At 44.9% G+C, this 25,000-nt stretch overlaps 2 protein-coding genes and 1 pseudogene across 2 annotated transcripts in view; 1 reads left to right on the top strand and 2 right to left on the bottom strand.

Moving 5' to 3' along the window:
- Positions 1-2,159: 2,159 nt before the first annotated feature.
- Positions 2,160-2,211, bottom strand: LOC135531534 (U7 small nuclear RNA; annotated as a pseudogene).
- Positions 2,212-10,623: 8,412 nt separating this feature from the next.
- On the top strand, positions 10,624-15,597 carry LOC135531531 (protein ABHD15). The gene is made up of 3 exons (XM_064959552.1): positions 10,624-11,673; positions 14,030-14,259; positions 14,574-15,597. The coding sequence occupies exons 1-3, from the start codon at positions 10,792-10,794 to the stop codon at positions 15,595-15,597; spliced, it is 2,136 nt and encodes a 711-aa protein (XP_064815624.1). The 5' UTR covers positions 10,624-10,791.
- A 6,328-nt stretch (positions 15,598-21,925) lies between these two features.
- The window catches only part of LOC135531532 (serine/threonine-protein kinase TAO1-like), a 44,713-nt gene continuing 41,638 nt past the window's right edge, over positions 21,926-25,000 (bottom strand). Inside the window, 1 exon segment of the mRNA XM_064959553.1 lies at positions 21,926-25,000. This exon segment is cut by the window's right edge and continues 1,249 nt beyond it. The gene's annotated coding sequence lies outside the window, so the exon portion shown is untranslated.

Raw genomic sequence — 25,000 nt, 5'->3', positions numbered from 1 at the left:
ACACACACACACACACACACACACACACACACACACAGACACACACACACACATACACATCCCGCACACACACACCGCGGCAACCTCTACACACACAAATACAGATACGTTAAAACACACTGAAACAACACCACCATTCCCCTACACACACTGCACAATAACCTTACTTACCTTATATACACAGCGTGATTCAGTCAAAGGCGTAATCAACAAGCACATTGCACTTGACCTTTAAAGGCGCATTGTCAGAGGTGCAGTGTGCAACCTGCCTTTAAATGAATCTGTCCCTAACAATCCCAATAACCCCTAACTTCAAACACACATAACCCCCACCCCCAAAACATAAACATAACCCCCCCCCCCCAAAAAACACCCCCCATCCCCCCAAAAAACCACACATAACCCCCCACCCCCTCAAAAAAACACACACATGCATAAAAACACACACCACACCAATGCTCACCCTAGAGAGAGAGAGAGATGTCAGTTGAACATACTGTATGAGTAAAGGGTTGTGAGAAAGTGAGCTGTTAGTCGGTTTGCAAAATTTACGGTAATTTCTCCAAAATTTTCCAGAAATCTTGTGTTTGAAGAATTCTAGAATCAGGAGAGAATACGCCGGAAATCTGGAATCCTCCAAACAGGGTTTCTGGAAAACCTGGGAATTGTTGTGAAAGTTCCCACGTGAAAAAACACTGTAGTGTATACTATGGTAGGACTGCTGTAGTATTTACTGTCGTGTTTATACAGAGTGGAGTCAGCAAAACACTGTAGTGTATACTATGGTAGGACTACTGTAGTATTTACTGTCGTGTTTATACAGAGTGGAGTCAGCAAAACACTGTAGTGTTTACTATGGTAGGACTACTGTAGTATTTACTGTCGTGTTTATACGCAGTGGAGTCAGCAAAACACTGTAGTGTTTACTATGGTAGGACTACTGTAGTATTTACTGTCGTGTTTATACGGAGTGGAGTCAGCAAAACACTGTAGTGTTTACTATGGTAGGACTGCTGTAGTATTTACTGTCGTGTTTATACGCAGTGGAGTCAGCAAAATACTGTAGTGTTTAAAGTTTATTATAGTATAAATACTGTAGTAAAAATAACAGTATGTACTGTAGTATTTTTGCAGACTGTAGTATACTGTAGTATTTACTGTTGTGTTTTTGCAGACTGTAGTATACTGTAGTATTTACTGTTGTGTTTTTGCAGACTGTAGTATACTGTAGTATTTACTGTTGTGTTTTTGCAGACTGTAGTATACTGTAGTATTTACTGTTGTGTTTTTGCAGACTGTAGTATACTGTAGTATTTACTGTTGTGTTTTTGCAGACTGTAGTATACTGTAGTATTTACTGTTGTGTTTTTGCAGACTGTAGTATACTGTAGTATTTACTGTTGTGTTTTTGCAGACTGTAGTATACTGTAGTATTTACTGTAGTATTTTGCAGACTGTAGTATACTGTAGTATTTACTGTTGTGTTTTTGCAGACTGTAGTATTTACTGTAGTATTTTTGCAGACTGTAGTATACTGTAGTATTTACTGTAGTATTGTTGCAGACTGTAGTATACTGTAGTATTTACTGTAGTATTTTTGCAGACTGTGGTATACTGTAGTATTTACTGTAGTATTGTTGCAGACTGTAGTATACTGTAGTATTTACTGTAGTATTGTTGCAGACTGTAGTATACTGTAGTATTTACTGTAGTATTGTTGCAGACTGTAGTATACTGTAGTATTTACTGTAGTATTTTTGCAGACTGTGGTATACTGTAGTATTTACTGTTGTGTTTTTGCAGACTGTAGTATACTGTAGTATTTACTGTAGTATTTTTGCAGACTGTAGTATACTGTAGTATTTACTGTAGTATTGTTGCAGACTGTAGTATACTGTAGTATTTACTGTAGTATTTTTGCAGACTGTAGTATACTGTAGTATTTACTGTAGTATTTTTGCAGACTGTAGTATACTGTAGTATTTACTGTAGTATTGTTGCAGACTGTAGTATACTGTAGTATTTACTGTAGTATTGTTGCAGACTGTAGTATACTGTAGTATACTGTAGTATTTACTGTAGTATTTTTGCAGACTGTAGTATTTACTGTTGTGTTTATATTTTATTATCTTTGACGTAGAAGTGTGTGTGTTGGGGGGGGGGGTCTCCTTGAAGAAACCTACTGGAGAAATGCTGAAAGAGCAAATTTTCTGTAAGGAAAGGAGACTTCGGCGCTTCTGCTCTTCTCTACAACCTGTGATGGAACACAATTTACGGTCTAACTTTGCATGTCGGTTTCTCATATGGGGGCGGGGAATGGGGGCGGGGAATGGGGGCGGGGAATAGGGGCGGGGAATAGGGGGGGCGGGGAATGGGGGCGGGGAATAGGGGCGGGGAATAGGGGTGGGGAATAGGGGCGGGGAATGGGGGCGGGGAATAGGGGCGGGGAATGGGGGCGGGGAATAGGGGCGGGGAATGGGGGCGGGGAATAGGGGCGGGGAATAGGGGTGGGGAATAGGCAGGGTATATGCAAATTGAATACTGTGGTATTTACTATATTTTTTTTTAAACGTAGTGTTTTTTTTCTGACATTGTAGTATTTACTACAGTGTTATTTTGTTGATAGTGCTGTAGTATTTACTACAGTGTTATTTTGTTGATAGTGCTGTAGTATTTACTACAGTGTTATTTTGTTGATAATGCTGTAGTATTTACTACAGTGTTATTTTGTTGATAATGCTGTAGTATTTACTACAGTGTTATTTTGTTGATAGTGCTGTAGTATTTACTACAGTGTTATTTTGTTGATAGTGCTGTAGTATTTACTACAGTGTTATTTTGTTGATAATGCTGTAGTATTTACTATAGTATTCTACAGCATACTACAAAATTCTATACTAAGTACTACACATGATTGAGGGATACTACAGTGTGTAGTACAGTATACTAAAGTTTACTACAGTATTTTATATTAAATCCTGTAGTACTCTATAGTAAACTGTAGTATTTTTTTATGTGGGTTATCTGAATTTTGCAGCCAACCCTAGTTTTGAGTTTGTATTTACATTCTGTCCAGAAGATTAATGCAGGTCTGGTTGAAGGACTAAAGTAAGTGATTCATGTCAGTTGAGATGTTTTATATTGTTGTTTTCAGAGGAAAGGTTTTGATGAAAGTTCTCTCGCTCTAGGTGCTTCTGGAAATTGGATCACACACTCTGTCCCCCTCCTCTGTCCCCCACTCTGTCCTCCACTCTGTCCTCCACTCTGTCCCCCACTCTGTCCCCCACTCTGTCCCCCACTCTGTCCCCCACTCTGTCCCCCACTCTGTCCCTCACTCTGTCCCCCACTCTGTCCCTCACTCTGTCCCCCTCCTCTGCCCCCCCCCCCCTCGGTCCCCCTCCTCTGTCCCCCACTCTGTCCCCCACTCTGTCCCCCACTCTGTCCCTCACTCTGTCCCCCACTCTGTCCCCCACTCTGTCCCTCACTCTGTCCCCCACTCTGTCCCCCTCCTCTGTCCCCCACTCTGTCCCTCACTCTGTCCTCCACTCTGTCCCTCACTCTGTCCCCCACTCTGTCCCTCACTCTGTCCCCCACTCTGTCCCCCACTCTGTCCCCCACTCTGTCCCCCACTCTGTCCTCCACTCTGTCCCCCACTCTGTCCCTCACTCTGTCTCCCACTGTCCCCTCCTCTGTCCCCCTCCTCTGTCCCCCACTCTGTCCCCCACTCTGTCCCTCACTCTGTCCCCCACTCTGTCCCCCACTCTGTCCCTCACTCTGTCCCTCACTCTGTCCCTCACTCTGTCCCCCACTCTGTCCCTCACTCTGTCCCCCACTCTGTCCCTCACTCTGTCCCTCACTCTGTCCCTCACTCTGTCCCTCACTCTGTCCCTCACTCTGTCCCCCACTCTGTCCCCTCCTCTGTCCCCCTCCTCTGTCCCCCACTCTGTCCCCCTCCTCTGTCCCCCACTCTGTCCCCCACTCTGTCCCTCACTCTGTCCCCCACTCTGTCCCCACTCTGTTCCCCTCCTCTTTCCCTCACCCTGTCCCAACTCCTCTGTCCTCCTCCTCTGCCCCCCCCCCCTCGGTCCCACTCCTCTGTCCCCCCCCTCGGTCCCACTCCTCTGTCCCACTCCTCTGTCCCCCCCTCTGCCCCCCTCCTTATCTGCCCATCGCTGACCAATACTCAGTAATAACAGGACCTGTCAACCTTTTCGAAATGTAAATAGTGCGATTATAAAAATAACAAAAATAACAAAAATATTTTTGTGTATTCTGTAAAGGATGAGACACGACATCAATAAAAACAATCTTTCTTTTTTTACAGCTTGGGCTGTCCTTTCAATTTCTCACGGAGATGCTCCTATTGTAGCTGGGTGTTATTAAGTCAGAAAATGGTGGCAAATCCCCAAGTCTCGCCCTCCCCATCTCTCTCTCTCACACACACACACAACCTGAGCTCGTTTGCGCGCACGCACGCACACTCACGCACACACACACTGCTGCTCTCAGAATCAATAACCTGATAACCTCTGATGGCAGTGTGTGTGTGTGTGTGTGTGTGTGTGTGTGTGTGTGTGTGTGTGTGTGTGTGTGTGTGTGTCAGGGTTTCCGTTATGAAAATGAGCTGCCTGTCATTTGACCGGCAGCTTTTACCGGACAATTGAGAAAAGTCCCGGCACCATACAGTGCATTCGGAAAGTATTCAGACCCCGCCTTATTTACATAAGTATTCAGACCCCACCTTATTTACATAAGTATTCAGACCCCGCCTTATTTACATAAGTATTCAGACCCCGCCTTATTTAGAAGTAAGTAAGTATTCAGACCCTGCCTTATTTACATAAGTATTCAGACCCCGCCTTATTTACATAAGTATTCAGACCCCGCCTTATTTACATAAGTATTCAGACCCTGCCTTATTTACATAAGTATTCAGACCCCGCCTTATTTACAAATAAGTAAGTATTCAGACCCTTTGCTATGAGACTTGAAATTGAGCTCAGGTGCATCCTGTTTCCGTTGATCATCCTTGAAATGTTTCTACAACTTGATTGGAGTCCACCTTTGGTAAATTCAGTTGATTGGACGTGATTTGTAAGGCACACTCCTGTCTATATAAGGTCCCAAAATGTCTAAAATCGGGTTTTGCTTTGTAATTATGTTGTATTGTGTGTAGATTGATGAGGGAAAACTATTTAATCCATTTTAGAATAAGGCTGTAACTCTAAAATAAAAAATGTGGAAAAGAGTCAAGGGGTCTGAATACTTTCCGAATGCATGTATTGGGTGTGTAACCTGAATATGACGTCCACCCACACACAGTACAACGAATAACGGAAATCACGTCTAGATTATGGTAATTCATCTCAACAGAACATGCAAATCGTGGAGGCAATGACTTGTGTTCTTCTCACCGCGCACTTTGAAGATGTTCGAGTAACTGACTGGTCCACATGTCCTTTTCCTCAGCCAACAAGACGAGTAACGAACAGCAAAACAAATCACTAGTCTATGCGTAGGCAGAACGGGACTTTCATATTTCGGGGAGCACATTTTCACCATAAAATAAAATGCACATTGATCATAAAGCATTCTATGCATCGTCGCATTTACAGACTTATGTAAAATAGCCTACTATTTGTAATGTGATGAGTATATTGGATAGTCATAATTTAGGCAAAAAAATATAGAACTCAATCCCTTTTCGCAAAAATAAAAAATAAAAAAAGAAGACAGTTCAATGCATGGTTGACCGCGTATTGTATAAAGTGGAGGACTGGGCTATTGGATTTATCAGATACGTTTCTTCTTTCTTTGCATGGGAGAAAAATGCATACAATTCGACTCCACTTCGTACGACTGGAGTTTTACTACGATAGATTACTGGGTAGCCTACTCTGTTGACCTGGACAAACAATTAATAAAAGAGACTTTGGAACAAAGAGGAAAGAGACAGAAATAGATTATGACAGGAGGAAAGATTTTTCTTTACAAAAAAACAAAACTTTTAAGTGCCACTGACCCAACAATAATGAGTGAATATGCTCTCCTCTGGGGCCAATAAAATAGGTATATCGCCTAACGTTACTGTTGTTCGCTCAACTAAAAGAAAGATTCGAGTATTTTCAATATCTTCTCTTTACCATTTGCTTTCCAAACTGTTTTCCCACAATTTAATTGAATATTGCCTTGCTGGGTCTCTACTTATTTTCACTGACAGTCGCAACTCAACAATCATCTATTTGGTATTTGCAGCCTGCAAATAAATATTGTGGATTGTTTTAAATCGAATTGCCTACAGCTCTCTTTCCTTCCCGCTATAGGCAATTCTATTTAAAACAATCCATAATTATTATTTTTTTAAGGCTACGGGAATCTAATGATCCTCTGTGGCCAAACCTTGCTTTAGTAGTCTATTTTGAATTATTTTATTTATGTATAGACAGGAGTAGGCTAATTAGGCTATATACACTACATGACCAAAGGTATGTGGGCACAAGCTCATCGAACATCTAATTCCAAAATCATGGGCATTAAAATATGGAGTTGGTCCTCCCTTTGCTGCTATAACAGCCTCCACTCTTCTGGGAAGGCTTTCCACTAGATGTTGGAACATTGCTGCTATAACAGCCTCCACTCTTCTGGGAAGGCTTTCCACTAGATGTTGGAACATTGCTGCTATAACAGCCTCCACTCTTCTGGGAAGGCTTTCCACTAGATGTTGGAACATTACTGCTATAACAGCCTCCACTCTTCTGGGAAGGCTTTCCAATAGATGTTGGAACATTTGCTGCTATAACAGCCTCCACTCTTCTGGGAAGGCTTTCCACTAGATGTTGGAACATTGCTGCTATAACAGCCTCCACTCTTCTGGGAAGGCTTTCCACTAGATGTTAGAACATTGCTGCGGGGACTTGCTTCCATTCAGCCATGAGTGCATCAGGGAGGTCGGGCACTGATGTTGAGCGTTAGACCTGGCTCGCAGTCGGCGTTCCGATTAATCCCAAAGGTGTTCAATGGGGTTGAGGTCAGGGCTCTGTGAGGGCCAGTCAAGTTCTTCCACACCGATCTTGACAAACCATTTCTGTATGGACCTGCCCTAAACTGTTGCCACAAAGTTGGAAGCACAGAATCATCTAGAATGTCATTGTATGCTGTAGCGTTAAGATTTCCCTTCAATGTAACTTTTTTATTTATTTAACCTTTATTTAACTAGGCAAGTCAGTTAAGAACAAATTCTTATTTTACAATGAGGCCTACCCCGGCCAAACCCTCCCGTAACCCGGACGATGCTGGGCCAATTGTGCGCCGCCCTATGGAATCGAACCAAGGTCTGTAGTGACACATCTAGCACTGACATGCAGTGCCTTAGACTGGGAGCCCTTTAAGGGGCGTAGCCCCAACCGTGAAAAACAGCCCCAGACCATCATTCCCCCTCCACCAAACTTTACAGTTGGCACTATGCATTGGAGCAGGTAGCGTTCTCCTGGCATCCGCCAAACCCAGATTCGTCCGTTGGACTGCCAGATGGTGAAGCGTTATTCATCACTCCAGAGAACTTGTTTCCACTGCTCCAGTGTCCAATTGCAGCGAGCTTTACACCACTACAGCCGACACTTGGCATTGCTCATGGTGATCATAGTATACATCTTATACAGCTGCTCGGGCCATGGAAACCCATTTCATGAAGCTTCCATTTAACAGTTATTGTGCTCACGCTGCGTCCAGTTTGGAACTCGAGTGTTCACATACTTTTGGTCATGTCGTGTAATTTTGGTAATTTATTTAAATTTACTTAGGGAAAGATTTACCTAGCCTATGAACCTATGTTAATCTACTATACCCCATAGTAGAAAGGTATATGTTCAGAAGCAAGGTAAAACATGCCTCATAAAGTGTAGTAAAACGTTCAGGTTTCAATGTTTTATGTTTTCCAAATGCGTACTGCCTCCAACTCACTGAAAAGTGGTGTGTGACGTGCTGATGAAGCCTACCTTCCGTTGACTATGTATTTGAATGGTGAATGGGAAGCGCTTCAATTACCGGTTGTGAAATACAAATATGAAGAAAAAAAATTATCATGGCCAAAACCATTTTTTTTTAAACACGTGATTTGCATTTAGAATTGTTTCGCAGTGATTTGGGCTTATTCGACCGCTGTCCGAAAATATGTTCTGCTCGAAGGCTGAAATCCCGCTCGGTGTCTGTATGACGTGTGTGTGATAAATAAGATACATAACACGTGCCAATTTAATTCCACGAAATTATGCAAATTAACGCAGAGATCGATAAGCATGACAGGTCAAATATATTTCCATCAATTGGCCTTATTTCTCTCTCTTCTGGACAATTGGCCGGTGCCAATTTTATTTATCGGCTTTTCGAAAAAAAAATTAAGGCCAAAAGCCGTAATTACCGCTAACCAAACCCTGGTGTGTCTGTGTAAGCAACATAGAAACCATAGTTTATCACCAGCCAATTGTTGATGTGAACACTTTGATTGGTTGAGTTTAGATATTCATGTTTGCTCAGGGTTTGCTCAGTCCAACACGTGTAACTGTTATCTGTTTACCCAAATTGCCAAATTACCTTCTCTATGTAGACATGGAATAAAAGTGTTGTTTGTGTCTGTTCTTTTCACTCTATATCTATGGTGAGTTTAAGCCCAGCACTGATTGCTAATGATTTAGAGAGGGAGGGAGGGACTAATGGGGTTGGGAAAGAGGGATAGAGTAGGGAGGGTGAGCGGGAAATATATTTGGTATCTAAAAGAGAGAGAAAGAGAGAGAGTAAGGTGACGTGCTCTCCCCCTCACCTTTTTTCTCTCAGTCTATTCTTTCAAGTCACTCGTAGAGGTTGAGCAACACTAACTGGCTGCTATATTAGCAGGGGACAAAGGGAGAAACAGTGGAGCCAATACTGCTGTAAGACCTGCTATACTAGATCACTGGACTGCTGTAAAGACCTGCTATACTAGATCACTGGACTGCTGTAAAGACCTGCTATACTAGATCACTGGACTGCTGTAAAGACCTGCTATACTAGATCACTGGACTGCTGTAAAGACCTGCTATACTAGATCACTGGACTGCTGCAAAGACCTGCTATACTAGATCACTGGACTGCTGTAAAGACCTGCTATACTAGATCACTGGACTGCTGTAAAGACCTGCTATACTAGATCACTGGACTGCTGTAAAGACCTGCTATACTAGATCACTGGACTGCTGTAAAGACCTGCTATACTAGATCACTGGACTGCTGCAAAGACCTGCTATACTAGATCACTGGACTGCTGTAAAGACCTGCTATACTAGATCACTGGACTGCTGTAAAGACCTGCTATACTAGATCACTGGACTGCTGTAAGACCTGCTATACTAGGTCACTGGACTGCTGTAAAGACCTGCTATACTAGATCACTGGACTGCTGTAAAGACCTGCTATACTAGATCACTGGACTGCTGTAAAGACCTGCTATACTAGATCACTGGACTGCTGTAAAGACCTGCTATACTAGATCACTGGACTGCTGTAAAGACCTGCTATACTAGATCACTGGACTGCTGTAAAGACCTGCTATACTAGATCACTGGACTGCTGCAAAGACCTGCTATACTAGATCACTGGACTGCTGCAAAGACCTGCTATACTAGATCACTGGACTGCTGCAAAGACCTGGTATACTAGATCACTGGACTGCTGCAAAGATCTGCTATACTAGATCACTGGACTGCTGTAAAGACCTGCTATACTAGATCACTGGACTGCTGCAAAGACCTGCTATACTAGATCACTGGACTGCTGTAAAGACCTGCTATACTAGATCACTGGACTGCTGTAAAGACCTGCTATACTAGATCACTGGACTGCTGTAAGACCTGCTATACTAGGTCACTGGACTGCTGTAAAGACCTGCTATACTAGATCACTGGACTGCTGTAAAGACCTGCTATACTAGATCACTGGACTGCTGTAAAGACCTGCTATACTAGATCACTGGACTGCTGTAAAGACCTGCTATACTAGATCACTGGACTGCTGTAAAGACCTGCTATACTAGATCACTGGACTGCTGTAAAGACCTGCTATACTAGATCACTGGACTGCTGCAAAGACCTGCTATACTAGATCACTGGACTGCTGCAAAGACCTGCTATACTAGATCACTGGACTGCTGCAAAGACCTGCTATACTAGATCACTGGACTGCTGCAAAGACCTGGTATACTAGATCACTGGACTGCTGCAAAGATCTGCTATACAAGATCAATGTAAAATACCTGCTATACAACCCTGGCTCTACTTTATCCCTCTGGGCGATCCATATCTGTTACTCAGGGCCACATTCAGTAGCCACCAAATGAGAGAAAATGTTGTGAATGGGAAGAGGTTCTAGCTGTCCTGAAAAACTTAATGTTGTAGAGTTCTAGACCTGGACATTGTGGAATTCTAGACCTGGACATTGTGGAGTTCTAGACCTGGACATTGTGGAGTTCTAGACCTGGACATTGTGGAGTTCTAGACCTGGACATTGTGGAATTCTAGACCTGGACATTGTGGAGTTCTAGACCTGGACATTGTGGAATTCTAGACCTGGACATTGTGGAGTTCTAGACCTGGACATTGTGGAGTTCTAGACCTGGACATTGTGGAGTTCTAGACCTGGACATTGTGGAGTTCTAGACCTGGACATTGTGGAGTTCTAGACCTGGACATTGTGGAGTTCTAGACCTGGACATTGTGGAGTTCTAGACCTGGACATTGTGGAGTTCTAGACCTGGTTCCAAACATGGTAACAATGGCCACTGACCAGGATGTCGTCTCCTCCTGTGAGTGGGAGTGTGACAGGGTGTTGTACCTCCTGCCCTCCCTGCTGCTGTTCCTGCTCTACCTGGCTCTCCGCTGGCCCCCGGTACAGCGAATGGCGAGGCTGGGGGTGAGGGCTGCCGCCTGGTGGCTATGGGTGGCACTGTGCTGGGTCCTGGAGCTCCCCATCCACCACCCTCACACAGAGCCAGGCTGGGGCGAGGAGAGGGGAGGAACACAGGTACAGGAGCATGGATCATCCCCAGGCCTTGCCATAGGACCGTCACCAGAGAAAAGCTGGGGTAGAGAGAGTGGAATGGGCCTTGGCTTGGGATCACATCCAGCCCTCTCCCCAGCCCCAGGACCCACTCTAGCCTGTAAGCCCACAGCCCTGGCCCGGTTTCTGCTCCAGCACTGCTGTTCCCTGGCCAGACCCAGACTGGCCCCATGGCCCAGGGGGGACCCCCACCTCCAGACCCTCTCAAGTTTTCTGTTGGGGGGCCTGATTGCAGGAGACCAGGGACAAGAGGTCAACTTTACCCGAGACCACCTTCTACTGAAGGACGGGGGGGTAGTGGCTCTGGACTGGGCTGTAGGCGTAGGTGGGGGAGAGGCGGTGGGACGGGAGAGAGAGAAGGAGCACCATCCTGGGGGGAAGGCATTGGGCTGCCACACCTCCACACCTCCAATCCTCCTCCTCATCCCTCACTACTGGGGAGGAGTGACGCCCCACCTGAGAGGTCTGTGTAGAATGGCTCTTCGTCAGGGTTTCTATTCCCTCGTGTTTCACCGTAGGGGCACGGGGGGGTGCCCTCTCACCACGCCACGGCTGACTGAGTATGGAGACTCTGTTGACCTGATGCAGGTACACAATAATATTACTATAATAATTGTATGGTCTATAATTGACCTAATAATGATATTGTGTATAATGTTGAACATACAAATGCTGAATGGGACACATGCATACAACATGGTACTCTGACATCTCAGACTTTACAGTTAAAGTCGGAAGGTTTACGTACACCTTAGCCAAATACATTTAAACTCAGTTTTTCACAATTCCTGACATTTAATCCAAGTTAACATGTCTTAGGTCAGTTAGGATCACCACTTTTATTTTAAGAATGTTAAATGTCAGTATTATAGTAGAGTGATTTATTTCAGCTTTTATTTCTTTCATCACATTCCCAGTGGGACAGAAGTTTACATACACTCAATTGGTATTTGGTAGCATTGCCTTTAAATTGTTTGACTTGGGTGCGTTTCGGGTGCCTTCCTCAAGCTTCCCACAATAAGTTGGGTGAATTTCAGCCCATTTCTCCTGGCAGAGCTGGTGTAACTGAGTCAGGTTTGTAGGCCTTCTTGCTCGCACATGCTTTTTCAGTTCTGCCCCCAAAAAATATATGGGATTGAGAACAGGGCTTTGTGATGGCCACTCCAATACCTTGACTTTGTTGTCCTTAAGTCATTTTGACACAACTTTGGAAGAATGCTTGGGGTCATTGTCCATTTGGAAGAGCCATTTGCAACCAAGTATCAACTTCCTGAATGATGTCTTGAGATGTTGCTTCTATATATCCACATCATTTTCCTACCTCATGATGCCATCTATTTGTGAAGTGCACCAGTCCCACCTGCAGCAAAGCACACCCACAACATGATGCTCCCACCCCCTTGCTTCACGGTTGGGATGGTGTTCTTCGGCTTGCAAGCATCCCCCTTTTTTCTCCAAACATAACGATGGTCATTATGGCCAAACAGTTATATTTTTGTTTCATCAGACCAGAGGACATTTCTCCAAAAAGTAGAATCTTTGTCCCCATGTGCAGCTCCAAACTGTAGTCTGGCTTTTTTATGGCGGTTTTGGAGCAGTAGCTTCTTCCTTGCTGAGAGGCCTTTCAGGTTATGTCGATATAGGACTTGTTTTACTGTGGATATAGATACTTTTGTACCTGTTTCCTCCAGCATCTTCACAAGGTCCTTTGCTGTTGTTTTGGGATTGAATTGCACTTTTCGCACCAAAGTACGTTCATCTCTAGGAGACAGAATGTGTCTCCTTCCTGAGCGGTATGACGGCTGCGTGGTCCCATGGTGTTTATACTTGCATACTATTGTTTGTACAGATGAACGTGGTACCTTCAGGCGTTTGGAAATTTCTCCCAAGGATGAACCAGATTTACGGAGGTCTACAACTTTTTTCTGAGGTCTTGGTTGATTTTTTAAATGTATTTTTCCCATGATATCAAGCAAAGAGGCACTGAGTTTGAAGGTAGGCCTTGAAATACATCAACAGGTACACCTCCAATTGACTCAAATTATGTCAATCATCCTATCAGAAGCTTCTAAAGCCATGACATCATTTTCTGGAATTTTCCAAGCTGTTTAAAGGTACAGTCAACTTGGTGTATGTAAACTTCTGATCCACTGGAATTGTGATACAGTGAAATAATCTGTCCGTAAACAATTGTTAGAAAAATGACTTGTGTCATGCACAAAGTAGATGTCCTAACCGACTTGCCACAACTATAGTTTGTTAACAAGAAATTTGTGGAATGGTTGAAAAGCGAGTTTTAATGACCTCAACCTAAGGGTATGTAAACTTCCAACTTAAACTGTAAATGCACACCTAGGTCCCATCCTAGTGAGAACATTGAGCTAGTCCTAGAACCCTCCTAGTGAGACCATTGAGCTAGTCCTAGAACCCTCCTAGTGAGACCATTGAGCTAGTCCTAGAACCCTCCTAGTGAGACCATTGAGCTAGTCCTAGAACCCACCTAGTGAGACCCCTCCTAGTGAGTGTTGCAATATCAGTAAGTTAGCTAGCTGGTTTTCTAACAATATCTGTAGGCTAGCTAGCCGGTTTCATAGCAATAACAGTAGGCTAGCTAGCTAGCTGGTTTCATAACAATATCAGTAAGCTAACTAGCTATCTGTTTTTATAACAATTATCAGTAGGCTAGCTAGCTAGCTGGTTTTATAACAATTATCAGTAGGCTAGCTAGCTAGCTGGTTTCAGAACAATATCAGTAAGCTAGCTAGCTGGTTTCAGAACAATATCAGTAGGCTAGCTAGCTGGTTTCAGAACAATATCAGTAGGCTAGCTAGCTGGTTTTATAACAATATCAGTAGGCTAGCTAGCTGGTTTCAGAACAATATCAGTAGACTAGCTAGCTGGTTTTATAACAATATTAAACAACCTTTAACCTTGTGTCCTCCAGACAGTAGCATATGTGCGTAGCCGGCACCCGTCCTCTGTGCTGGTAGCGGTGAGCGAGGGTTCTGGTTCGGGCCTGCTGCTGTCCTACTTGGGAGAGTGTGGCTCCTCCTCTTACCTGACGGCTGCAGCCTGCATCTCACCTGTCCTGCAGGGCCAACTGTGGTTTGACACGCCCCTGCCGCCACTCTACCGCTGGGCAGTGCTGATCCAACGCAAACTGCAGCTCAGCAGGTAGGAGAGAGATGATGATGATTATCGTTATGATGTTTAGTTTATAGAACAATAATCTGCCTCTCCAATTGCAACTTTTAGACCGGGTGTGTTAACCCACAAAGCAGTATTACACAGTGTACCTTTTTGATGTAATTTCCTCCTACATTATCACCTTCAGGATAAACGTTGACGGTAAATTACATGGAAAAGTCCATTAAAGTAGTGTGCCACTTTAACATGCCTGGCATTGAATCCCGGCCATGGTGATAATGGGGTTGGTAAACTGAGCTAAAGCATCAGAGATGATGTTCTGACTTCTTCGTCCTCCCCAGGTATGCCAGTGCCCTTAGTGGGGTGTTAGATGTAGACAGGGCTCTCCACTGTTCCTCCCTCAGAGACTTTGAAGAGACCCTGTTCTGCTCTGCACTGCGACCCAATATCCCCCAACACCCAACCAGTCACACACCGACCCCAGGGGCCAGAACCGCCAGCGGGACACCAACCACCAAACCAGGGGCTACTGTACCCCCCCTGAACACCCCCTATCTGACGGGACCCCACAACACCAACCTGGAGGCCATGCCCGGTGCCAAAACTGTCTCCCCCACCCTTGCCTCCACTCCCAGGGTTCCAACCACCAGAGCAGGGGACACAGCACCCCACCAACACACCCCACACCACTCAACAGGACCCCTCCTCCCTGGGGCCCCAGCTTCCACCTCTGGAGCCAGATCAGGTGCCAGAGGGGCCACTGCTCCCCCACCCTCCCTTAAGGGAGCTGGGGTAGCAGGGGAATCAGGGGTAGGTGGGGTGGCATCCTGGGTGCTGGGGGAGCGGGGTCGTCCTGCCAGGGACTGGGAGAGTTACTGGGAGAGGAACGAACCTCTGAGGGACGCAGACGAGGTGGCGGTTCCCGTGCTCTGCCTCTGTAGCCGTGACGACCCCCTCCTGCCGCCCCCCTCCACCCTGCCACTCGCCCTTTTCCAAAACAACCCTTATTTCTTGCTGGCGCTGACGGAGACGGGCGGACACTGTGGGTTTGGACTGGAGGAGGGAGGACAGGGGGAGGGAGAGGTGGGAGGTAACTGGAGTAGCGTGTCTGTGTTGGAGTACTTCAGGGTGGTGGCTGAATTTCTGAAGGGGGAGGAGAGGAAGGGGATGAGGTGGGGGGAGTACGGGCATGGGCAGGGGGGGGGGCAGAGGGGCAGTACCATCCCACCCCCGGAGGAAGAGGAGGGAGTCCATGATGAAGAGAGATCGAGCACACAGTCACACACACAGGAACACCTCAATGATGGAGGAGGAAGAGGAGGGGAGGAGGGACAGTTTACCTGGCAGAGGTCCTACACACGTTGAGAAAGGAGGAGAGGATGGAGAGAAGAGGAAGAGTGAAATAGGAGACACCCCAGGGAGCACTGATGAAAGGGAGAAAAGGAGGAAGATGAGGGAAGTACAGTGAAAGAACGATAATAATTTTAAGACTGGATTCAATCCGATCAGAGGTAGATCCGTGTTATAGCAAGCTTGACATTTAAAGGTCATTTCCGATTGAGCTGACGTATGCAGTGTTTACCGTGAATTGGGTCTCCGCGAAGGCGGGAAAGTTGCCTTTTAAAATTTGCATAGCTGACAAAAGCGCGATCAAATTCAACCCTCTCGCCCTCCTTAGATATGGCTGAGGTTTGGACCACAGGGGGCTGGTGGCACCTTAATTGGGGAGGACGGGCTCGTGGTAATGGCTGGAGCGGGAAATGGTATGAAATACCTCAAACCTGCGGTTTCCACGGTTTCCACGGTTTCCATGGTTTCTAGGTGTTTGATGCCATTCCATTCGCTCCGTTCCGGTCGTTATTATGAGCCCGTCCTCCCCTCAGCAGCCTCCCTTGGTTTGGACACGTGCTCTTCTACAATGGGCAAATTCGATTGGTCAACCGAAGTTGAAAGAGCACAGTGAATCTGAATGTCCCATTTAATCTGGAAACCCAGAACCAAGTCTTGCGTGTGTGTGTGGCTGTGTTGTCCAGCTACTTGGAGAACAGTCCTGTTTATTGAATGGGTTATTGAGTGGTCTCCTCATGAATCGGTGTTACTCAGAACAGGAGATGTGGGATGCATCCCCATTGGCACTCTATTCCCTATATAGTGCACTACTTTGGACCAAGGTGACTATATTCCTTTATAGAGATCATGGTGCCATTTGGGATGCAGATGTGATCTTCACAGAGGGAGGTGGGGGTACATGTCACTTTCAGGACCCAGCCGACCAAAAAAACAATTAATGCATTGATCTATCTGTGATTCTAACAGGCACGCTGTGAGCTTAGCTTTCATAAGGAAACAGATGGGGACTGGGAGTGATTCTAGCATAGATATAGACGTAGAATGGGCGGTAGAACTTATCTTGCTCTTAAATCTAGAACAGACACAGCACTTCGTCTTTAAATGGGTATTTCAGTTCTATGGTTTTGTATTTCTGTAAATGTATTAAAGCGACAGTACAGTAGTATTACTTGAGCCATGATTGCTCGTTATTTGTGTTTTATGCTATATTGCATCAAATCAAACTTTATTTGTCACATGCGGCGAATACAAGTGTAGACTTGACCATGAAATGCTTTAATGACAAGCCCTTAACCAACTGTGCAGTTCAAGAAGAAGAAAATATGCACCAAGTAGACTAACATAAAAAGTAACACAATGAGAATAACAATAACGAGACTATATACAGGGGGTACTGGTACCGAGTCAATGTGGAGGCTATATACAGGGTATTACGGTACAGAGTCAATGTGGAGGCTATATACAGGGTGTTACGGTACAGAGTCAATGTGGAGGCTATATACAGGGTATTATGGTACAGAGTCAATGTGGAGGTTATATACAGGGTGTTACGGTACAGAGTCAATGTGGAGGCTATATACAGGGTGTTACGGTACAGAGTCAATGTGGAGACTATATACAGGGGGTACCGGTACAGAGTCAATGTGGAGGCTATATACAGGGTATTACGGTACAGAGTGAATGTGGAGGCTATATACAGGGGGTACCGGTACAGAGTCAATGTGGAGACTATATACAGGGTATTACGGTACAGAGTGAATGTGGAGGCTATATACAGGGTATTACGGTACAGAGTGAATGTGGAGGCTATATACAGGGTGTTACGGTACAGAGTCAATGTGGAGGCTATATACAGGGTATTACGGTACAGAGTGAATGTGGAGGCATTGGTATGTCTCGGCTGCTAAACAAACTAATCAGCGTAAACAGGATCAGAGTCCTGCTGTCTGGCTGACATGTTTACTAGAGAAGAAGAACAGCACCAAATACATCAGCCATTACAAGTGTTTTCAAGGATAATCCTGGTAAACACCGTCCAACCAAATGTTACTTGCTGGTTCCTTCTCTACAATGCAACAACAATAATACACAAGAATACAAACATAATAATGTACATTTCCCAGTCGAGTAAATAAATAAATAAACATTTTAGCATAAGTATAAAATACAGCAAGAACAATATTTACACATGTATCAGTGAAAAGTGGTTTGGGGGGGGGTCAAGTGTTTAAATTGTGCAGTATTAGCAATAGTAACTAAGAGTCTAATAACAGCAATTGTGTAGCCTGTGTGTTTACTCTCCGTGTGTGTGTGTTTGGTTTTACTATCCTTGTGGGGACCAGAAGTCCTCACAAGGACGGTAAAACAAAGAACGTTTGGACAAGTGGGGACCTCCTCCCTATAGGTTGACTCATCGTTATTGGTTATCAGGCCTACAACTGACTGGTGTCTTTAGCTAATTTGATGATAGAGTTGGTGTCGTGCAATGCTATACAGTCGTGGGTGAACAGGGAGTACAGCAGAGGGCTGAGGACACACCCCTGGGGGGGCCCTAAGGGAGTACAGCAGAGGGCTGAGGACACACCCCTGGGGGGCCCCTAAGGGAGTACAGCAGAGGGGTGAGGACACACCCCTGGGGGGCCCCTAAGGGAGTACAGCAGAGGGGTGAGGACACACCCCTTGTCTGTTTGTTGAGTAATCACTCTTCTGAGAGTTTTCCTCCAGTTCGTCTCGGAGAGCGACAGCACCTAGACGTCCGGAGTGGTGACCGCCTTTCTGGATGGCTCGGTATCGTCTGCCTCGAAGGCGAGCATAGTATGTGTTAAGCTCATCTGTGAGGAAGGCAACACGCGGCTGGATTTGTTGGCTGTAGTCCTTGCGTAGGACAGGTCTTGAGTTGTCAAATATCTATTCAAGTTTGAGTTTGTATAGTTTTTTTTTATGGATTTGCGTAGCTCATAACCTGCCTTTTTTTAACTAGAGGTTCCAGATTTACAACATCCGTAACTAGAGGTTCCAGATTTACAACATCCGTAACTAGCGGTTCCAGATTTACAACATCCGTAACTAGAGGTTCCAGATGTACAACATCCGTAACTAGTGGTTCCAGATTTACAACATCCGTAACTATCGGTTCCAGATTTACAACATCCGTAACTAGAGGTTCCAGATGTACAACATCCGTAACTAGTGGTTCCAGATTTACAACATCCGTAACTATCGGTTCCAGATTTACAACATCCGTAACTAGAGGTTCCAGATGTACAACATCCGTAACGAGAGGTTCCAGATTTACAACATCCGTAACTATCAGTTCCAGATTTACAACATCCGTAACTAGCGGTTCCAGACTTACAACATCCGTAACTATCAGTTCCAGACTTACAACATCCGTAACTAGCGGTTCCAGATTTACAACATCCGTAACTAGCGGTTCCAGATTTACAACATCCGTTTATCCGTAACTAGAGGTTCCAGACTTACAACATCCGTAACTAGAGGTTCCAGATTTACAACATCCGTAACTATCAGTTCCAGACTTACAACATCCGTAACTAGCGGTTCCAGATTTACAACATCCGTAACTAGCGGTTCCAGACTTACAACATCCGTAACTATCAGTTCCAGACTTACAACATCCGTAACTAGAGGTTCCAGATTTACAACATCCGTAACTATCAGTTCCAGACTTACAACATCCGTAACTAGAGGTTCCAGATTTACAACATCCGTAACTAGAGGTTCCAGATTTACAACATCCGTAACTAGAGGTTCCAGATTTACAACATCCGTAACTAGTGGTTCCAGATTTACAACATCCGTAACTAGAGGTTCCAGATGTACAACATCCGTAACTAGCGGTTCCAGACTTACAACATCCGTAACTAGAGGTTCCAGATTTACAACATCCGTAACTAGAGGTTCCAGATTTACAACATCCGTAACTAGAGGTTCCAGATTTACAACATCCGTAACTAGAGGTTCCAGATTTACAACATCCGTCATCCGTAACTAGAGGTTCCAGACTTACAACATCCGTAACTAGAGGTTCCAGATTTACAACATCCGTAACTAGAGGTTCCAGATTTACAACATCCGTAACTAGAGGTTCCAGATTTACAACATCCGTAACTAGAGGTTCCAGATATACAACATCCGTAACTAGAGGTTCCAGATGTACAACATCCGTAACTATCAGTTCCAGACTTACAACATCCGTAACTATCAGTTCCAGACTTACAACATCCGTAACTAGAGGTTCCAGACTTACAACATCCGTAACTAGAGGTTGCAGATTTACAACATCCGTAACTAGAGGTTCCAGATTTACAACATCCGTAACTAGAGGTTCCAGACTTACAACATCCGTAACTAGTGGTTCCAGATTTACAACATCCGTAACTAGAGGTTCCAGATTTACAACATCCGTAACTAGTGGTTCCAGATTTACAACATCCGTAACTATCAGTTCCAGACTTACAACATCCGTAACTAGTGGTTCCAGATTTACAACATCCGTAACTAGAGGTTCCAGATTTACAACATCCGTCATCCGTAACTAGAGGTTCCAGACTTACAACATCCGTAACTAGAGGTTCCACACTTACAACATCCGTAACTAGTGGTTCCAGATTTACAACATCCGTAACTAGAGGTTCCAGATTTACAACATCCGTCATCCGTAACTAGAGGTTCCAGACTTACAACATCCGTAACTATCAGTTCCAGATTTACAACATCCGTAACTAGAGGTTCCAGATTTACAACATCCGTAACTAGAGGTTCCAGATTTACAACATCCGTAACTAGAGGTTCCAGATTTACAACATCCGTAACTAGAGGTTCCAGACTTACAACATCCGTAACTAGTGGTTCCAGATTTACAACATCCGTAACTAGAGGTTCCAGATTTACAACATCCGTAACGAGAGGTTCCAGACTTACAACATCCGTAACTAGCGGTTTCCGTATTAGCAGGGAGGGGTATGCGCATCGCTCTCATGCCACAGTAGTTTGCAACCACAGAAAGGGGCGTATAGTGAATGAAATGCCACATTGACATTCAACAGTGCAAGGTGCCATACCGGACCCACCATGTGACCTGATGTCAAAAATCCCTGGTCATTTGTTCGGTTTATATATCTTCTTTGAGTAAAGCTAGAAGGATTTGTATTCTTTCCACAATCATCTACTGTCATTGTCTTGCAGAGTCGTTGAATAAGCAGTATGTACGCACGCACGCACACACACACACACACGTATTCACGCTGAACCCACACACACACACACACACACACGTATTCACGCTGAACCCACACACACACACGTATTCACGCTCAACCCACAACACTCTGACAGGACTCAGAAGTACCAAAATGACTTTATTACAGTCAATTCTTTGTCCAGTAGCCCTCTTCCAACAAAAACATTAATGACAATACATTACATTTGTCCCTTAACACTTTGTTTCTCAACTTCTTTTATACATTTTACATCACTTTATTTTTCTGTAATTGATAGGGTTTTTCTTTCATGTTATCTTGCAGGCATCTTTTTTTTTTTGCACAATCTATACAGTTTAACACAGGTTACATGGGAATGGGTACTGTAACTCAACCTGGGAAATTAGAACAAATGAGGAGGAATACTGATCAAACAGACTGTAGAGATGTCATCCTGCCACCCCAAGGATGAACCAAATCAGAGTGAATCTCTAATTTAAATCTGACCATTCAAAGTCGATCTCATCATAATATGGCCAATCGAAAAGAGATCAATCAATGTAGATAAAACCAACCATTTCTCTCAATAAGATAAATAAAAAAAAACAACAGAAAATAAAAACCATTAAAAGGGAGAAGGTGAAGATGGAAGAGGAGTACAGCACATCTTCCTCAGTTTGGGGAGAGACCTGAAGGTTATTTTCAGAAAGGATGAGTGTGAAAGAGAGAAGATTGAGTTTAGTTCACAGGTCAGTGGAGAATCTGAACTGGTGGAGACAACGGAACTCAACGGGCTCCGACGGAACTCAACGGGCTCCGACGGAACTCAACGGGCTCCGACGGAACTCAACGGGCTCCGACGGAACTCAACGGGCTCCGACGGAACTCAACGGGCTCCGACGGAACTCAACGGGCTCCGAGGGAACTCAACGGGCTCCGACGGAACTCAACGGGCTCCGAGGAACTCAACGGGCTCCGACGGAACTCAACGGGCTCCGACGGAACTCAACGGGCTCCGACGGAACTCAACGGGCTCCGAGGAACTCAACGGGCTCCGACGAACTCAACGGGCTCCGACGGAACTCAACGGGCTCGACGGAACTCAACGGGCTCCGAGGGAACTCAACGGGCTCCGAGGAACTCAACGGGCTCCGACGGAACTCAACGGGCTCCGACGGAACTCAACGGGCTCCGACGGAACTCAACGGGCTCCGAGGGAACTCAACGGGCTCCGATGGAACTCAACGGGCTCCGAGGGAACTCAACGGGCTCCGAGGGAACTCAACGGGCTCCGACGGAACTCAACGGGCTCCGACGGAACTCAACGGGCTCCGAGGGAACTCAACGGGCTCCGAGGGAACTCAACGGGCTCCGACGGAACTCAACGGACTCCGACGGAACTCAATAGAACTGCTCCAGAACCACACCTTTTGTGCGTGTACAAGGTATGTGGTTGATGTTTTCGTATTCATTGTCTTGTCATCACAGTGGTTTGTCACTTCACAATACAAGCAGTTCATCTGTCTAGACTTTGAATTGCTTTTCTTTGTTTTAAATAATATTTTTTATTCTAAATGTACAATATTAACACATTTTATCCAATACATCCCAGATGAAATTGACGTTAAATCAACTATACATATATATATATTTTATATATCATTATTTGCCACACCTCCCCCACCTTATATATATATATCTATACGCTCTTCACTTCACATATCCACCTTATATATATATATATATATATACACACTTTATTTTAGACATCAATATTCTCCAATACGCTCCTTCACGGGGGGTAGATGGGTCTGTCTGAGAAGGGAATCGGAGGGTGGTCCGGTGGGGAGGAAGTGGTAGGGGGGCGGTAACGACGGGGGTGAGCTTGAGCTGGGGGGGGTACAGGAGCATTGCAGGAGCGACAGCAGCTTCGCCAACCACACCCCCCCAAAAAAAGGGACATTCAGCAGTCATAAACCAATACCTACACGGTAATGTAACCATACCACATTATATTTACACCGTTCTATACCTCTCTCTCTCTCCTTTCAACACTCTGTAAACCTGAGGATTCTCTTCCTGTTCCCGGAACCAGAATATCATCACTTCTACACCCCAGCTTCCTTAAATCACCCTTTAACTTGGCCTGATCCTCCTTTACCAGTTTTAATACACCGACCTTCTCGTTTCACTCTATTCATCAGCACCAGCAGACCCATAGGTGGTGGTGGGGTGGGGTGGGGGGGGCATGTTGAGGGGTGGAGATGAAAGGAAAAGGAGAGCGAGGAAAGGTAAGTGGGTGAGAGACAGAAAGAGAGAGAGAGATGGTGAAAAGTTAAGAGTAGGAGAGAGAGAGAGAGAGAGAGAGAGAGAGAGATGGTGAAAATGTAAGAGTGGGAGAGAGAGAGAGATGGTGAAAAGGTAAGAGTGGGAGAGAGAGAGAGATGGTGAAAAGGTAAGAGTGGGGGAGAGAGAGAGAGAGAGAGAGAGAGAGAGGGGTGAAAATGTAAGAGTGGGGGAGAGAGAGAGATGGTGAAAAGGTAAGAGTGGGAGAGAGAGAGAGATGGTGAAAAGGTAAGAGTGGGGGAGAGAGAGAGAGAGAGAGAGAGGGTGAAAATGTAAGAGTGGGGGAGAGAGAGAGATGGTGAAAAGGTAAGAGTGGGAGAGAGAGATGGTGAAAAGGTAAGAGTGGGGGAGAGAGAGAGAGAGAGAGAGAGGGTGAAAATGTAAGAGTGGGGGAGAGAGAGAGATGGTGAAAAGGTAAGAGTGGGAGAGAGAGAGAGAGAGAGAGAGAGAGAGAGATGGTGAAAAGGTAAGAGTGGGAGAGAGAGAGAGAGAGATGGTGAAAAGGTAAGAGTGGGAGAGAGAGAGAGGGTGATTTTAGATAATTTGAGATCCATGATCATAAAGTGTATGTTGTTGATGTGGATATTAAATAAGTGTGTACAGTAACTGCTAGTCTCTCTGTAAAGTCATATGATCGTGGCAAAGTGCTGTTGCCATGGGATCAAAATGCCCACCCAGACCAGAGACAGACAGGGAAGTGGACCTATGAGAGCAGAGCATCGCACAGACTGACCATCCTATTGGCTATACCTGACACACAGGAGGCTGTGGAAACTGACAGTGAACCCTGAGAAGCCTGTCGGCCTTTTGGCTGACACCTACGTAGACTGAGGGCCATGATTTAAACCAAATGTTTAGTGCTGGGTTGGAACAAAAGCATGCACTACTTTTAATGCACTACTTTTGACCAAGGGCTCTGATCAAAACTAGTGCACTACTTTTAGTGGACTGCTTTTAGTGCACTACTTTTGACCAAGGGCTCTGATCAAAACTAGTGCACTACTTTTAGTGCACTGCTTTTAGTGCACTATTTTTAGTGCACTGCTTTTAGTGCACTGCTTTTAGTGCACTGCTTTTAGTGCACTGCTTTTAGTGCATTGCTTTTGACCAAGGGCTCTGATCAAAATTAGTGCACTAGTAAAACTACTCTCTATTAAACGCGTATTCTGATATCATGTTTGTTCTGTGTCCCCTTCCTCGACTGACTGACAACCCGTTTACAACGTTCCTCTTCCTATGTCTTTCTGTGTCTCATTCAAAACAAACCCATTTCAGGAAATATATATATATAAAAAAAAAAATTAAAATGTGTTTGATCTCACTGTTGGCAATTGTAATAGATATTTTGCCTCGAAACAAATAGTAACCAGGAAGTATCTGTGGTGGTTTATCAATGGTCACTCTCTTCAGTCATGTCCTGCCGCCATTGTTACAAGGAGTTTATTAGCATCATGACGTGTGTGTGACGGCTTTACACTCCATCAATGACAACTTCCTGATTTACTGCATGAGACCATCTCAAGGAAATGGATTGGCCAACAAGGCTGGGTTAGAATACAGTTAGAATACAATAACCCAGCCATGTTGGAATACAGTAACCCAGCCGTGTTGGGATACAGTAACTTTAGTGCTTTAGACAGGCGTGTTTAAAGTGACTACGAGTGTGTAGGTCTACGGCAAACAACATGACATGAGGAGACTGCCGTGGTTTGACATTAGACTATGGCACATCTACATTATAGCATGGCTGGGTTACTGTATTTCAACACGGCTGGGTTACTGTATTCCAACACGGCTGGGTTACTGTATTCTAACACGGCTGGGTTACTGTATTCCAACACGGCTGGGTT

Source organism: Oncorhynchus masou, unplaced genomic scaffold, assembly GCF_036934945.1.
Source record: "Oncorhynchus masou masou isolate Uvic2021 unplaced genomic scaffold, UVic_Omas_1.1 unplaced_scaffold_1628, whole genome shotgun sequence".
In the NCBI taxonomy this organism is placed as follows: domain Eukaryota; kingdom Metazoa; phylum Chordata; class Actinopteri; order Salmoniformes; family Salmonidae; genus Oncorhynchus; species Oncorhynchus masou.
Note: the sequence above shows the minus strand (reverse complement) of the source record. Positions and strands in the feature narration are given on the sequence as shown.